General features: G+C 42.0%; 1 protein-coding gene across 1 annotated transcript in view; it reads right to left on the bottom strand.

Annotated features, from left to right (window-relative positions):
• Positions 1-2,582, bottom strand: part of CDS1 (CDP-diacylglycerol synthase (phosphatidate cytidylyltransferase) 1) — a 28,020-nt gene that overhangs the window by 21,335 nt on the left and 4,103 nt on the right. Inside the window, exon 3 of the mRNA XM_009327508.1 lies at positions 1,490-1,586. Coding sequence (XP_009325783.1) covers positions 1,490-1,586 — 97 coding nt within the window. The remainder of the gene's footprint in view (positions 1-1,489; positions 1,587-2,582) is intronic.

Here is a 2,582-nt window from a genome sequence, read left to right as displayed (position 1 = left end):
CAACAGCATCCTGGCCTGTATCAGAAATAGTGTGGCCAGCAGGAGTAGGGAAGTGATCGTGCCCCTGTACTCGGCCCTGGTGAGGCCGCACCTCAAATACTGTGTTCAGTTTTGGGCCCCTCACTACAAGAAGGACGTTGAGGTGCTGGAGCGTGTCCAGAGAAGGGCAACGAGGCTGGTGAGGGGTCTGGAGAACAAGTCTTATGAGGAGCGGCTGAGGGAGCTGGGGTTGTTTAGCCTGGAGAAAAGGAGGCTGAGGGGAGACCTCATCGCTCTCTACAACTCCCTGAAAGGAGGTTGTAGCCAGGTGGGTGTCGGTCTCTTCTCCCAAGTAACAAGTGATAGGACGAGAGGAAATGGCCTCAAGTTGTGCCAGGGGAGGTTTAGATTGGATATTAGGAAAAATTTCTTCACCGAAAGGGTTGTCAAGCATTGGAACAGGCTGCCCAGGGAAGTGGTTGAGTCACCATCCCTGGAGGTATTTGAAAGATGTGTAGACATGACACTTAGGGACATGGTGTAGTGGTGGACTTGGCAGTTCTAGGTTAACGGTTGGACTTGATGATCTTAAAGGTCTTTTCCAACCTAAATGATTCTATGAATACAATCCAAAAGGTGTTTCACAGGTGGCCATGAAAAAAGTAAAAGCGCATTTTGGCAGTTAAACAAACTTAGAGTCAAAAATCAAAGCAGTTACCCCGAAGTACCAATTTCAGTGTTTTAGAAGCCACATCCCTGCCTGTTAGGTGCCATGACTGGGAAAGATAGTTAAACCATTATTCAATAAAAAGACCAGCAATAAAGATGATGGAAAGAAGCAGTAAAGGCTGAGTGGGTATGCAGTGTGTATTATTATTATTATTATTATTGTTATTATTATTATACTTCATGACCTAAAAACGCACTTTATCTCTATACCTTAGAAAGGGATCTAGCTCCATTCTACAGATAAACCCAAGGCCACAAGGCAGCCCCATAGAGAAGTAGGGAATTAATGGAGCATACCTGAGGAAAGCCTTCCAGTGCTGGTCACAGACAGCAGACCAGAGCTGCCTGCTTTCCTCAGCTTTAAAAATGAAACTCTTGTGTCTTTGGTTTTTTGGTGTTTTGGGGGTTTTTTTGAGGGTTTGGTTTTTGTTGTTTTTTTTTTTTAAACAACCCTCAAATAATGTAACAGTAGGTGATGGGAACTGGACAAGGAAATAGATGACAGTAGTTTAGTAAACTTCAAGGCAACAATCATTCAACTTCTTAGAGTTACTTTAATTCCTACTTAAAAAAAAATAATTAATTACAGTATATAAGAAGTCCTTAATCCACAAGGCCCAGTTGTGAATCTGTCCAGTGTTTTTTGAAAGTATTTACATTTACACAAATAAGAAAGAAATTGCTCTGAACTGTCTATGCAGTTTGCTTCCAGCTGCCTTAGGCACAATTAACAAGAGATCAAGTAACTCGTGCATGGCAAAATGTATTTAAACAAACTTACCAGAAGCATCAGCATAAATGATCCCAGGTATATGATCAGAAAAAACACAGAAATCATAGCTAGAGTGAGAATTCCACGAATCCACCAATTTTTCCATCTATTTAAAAAAAAGAGAATAAAAAGCAAGCAGTTATAAATGAAAATAAATGCCACTTCCTTTACTAACTAGAGATTAAAGTGTATTAGAAATAGTGGGAGTTCCAGAGATTTTCATGCTTAATAAGACACATAGCAAGAAACACAGAATCAACCAACTATCCAACTAAACAGGATACACAGTAAAAGAAATTAAAGTTAGCCACCTTTCTTCTTCCCCCATGCTCCCCCCCTGCCCAACATAATTTGCAATTAAATGGATCAGCATTGAAGCTGCTGTGAAAATCAGGACCCTCAAAAAACATCACATAATCAGCAAGATTGATGGGGGCCCAAGTCATGTAAAGGCTTACATATGAAAGAAAGGCTGTCAGGTAAAAAGCATATGATTCTTTGAGGAGCAACAGACAAAAAAACCCCAGGCGATCACCCACTTCCCATAGCAGCAAAGTAGCTATTTTGCTAGATAGAGGGTTATCTATTGAAAGCAGTCCTGTGCTCTTGTGAGCACTGGAACCAGGACAGGAAAACATGTGACAATGAGGGGTGACGAGTCAAACTAGCTGTACTCTTCTGCCCTTATAGACCTTTGCAGCTGCTTGTGGCTACCTAAGGAAAGCAGAATAGAAATTTCTGTTACCACAGAATCATTTACATTGGAAAAGACCTTTAAGATCATCAAGTCCAACTGTAAACCTAATGCTGCCAAGTCCACCACCAAACCATGTCCCCAAGCGCCACATCTAAACATCTTTTAAATACCTCCAGGGATGGTGACTCAACCACTTCCCTGGGCAGCCTGTTCCAGTGCTTGACAACCTTTCAGTGAAGAAATTTTTCCTAATATCCAATCTAAACCTCCCCTGGCACAACTTGAGGCCATTTCCTCTCGTCCTATCACTTGTTACTTGGGAGAAGAGACCGACACCCACCTCGCTACAACCTCCTTTCAGGTAGTTGTAGAGAGCGATGAGGTCTCCCCTCAACCTCCTTTTCT

Source organism: Pygoscelis adeliae, unplaced genomic scaffold (assembly GCF_000699105.1).
Source record: "Pygoscelis adeliae isolate BGI_AS28 unplaced genomic scaffold, ASM69910v1 Scaffold157, whole genome shotgun sequence".
Classification (NCBI taxonomy): domain Eukaryota; kingdom Metazoa; phylum Chordata; class Aves; order Sphenisciformes; family Spheniscidae; genus Pygoscelis; species Pygoscelis adeliae.
Note: the sequence above shows the minus strand (reverse complement) of the source record. Positions and strands in the feature narration are given on the sequence as shown.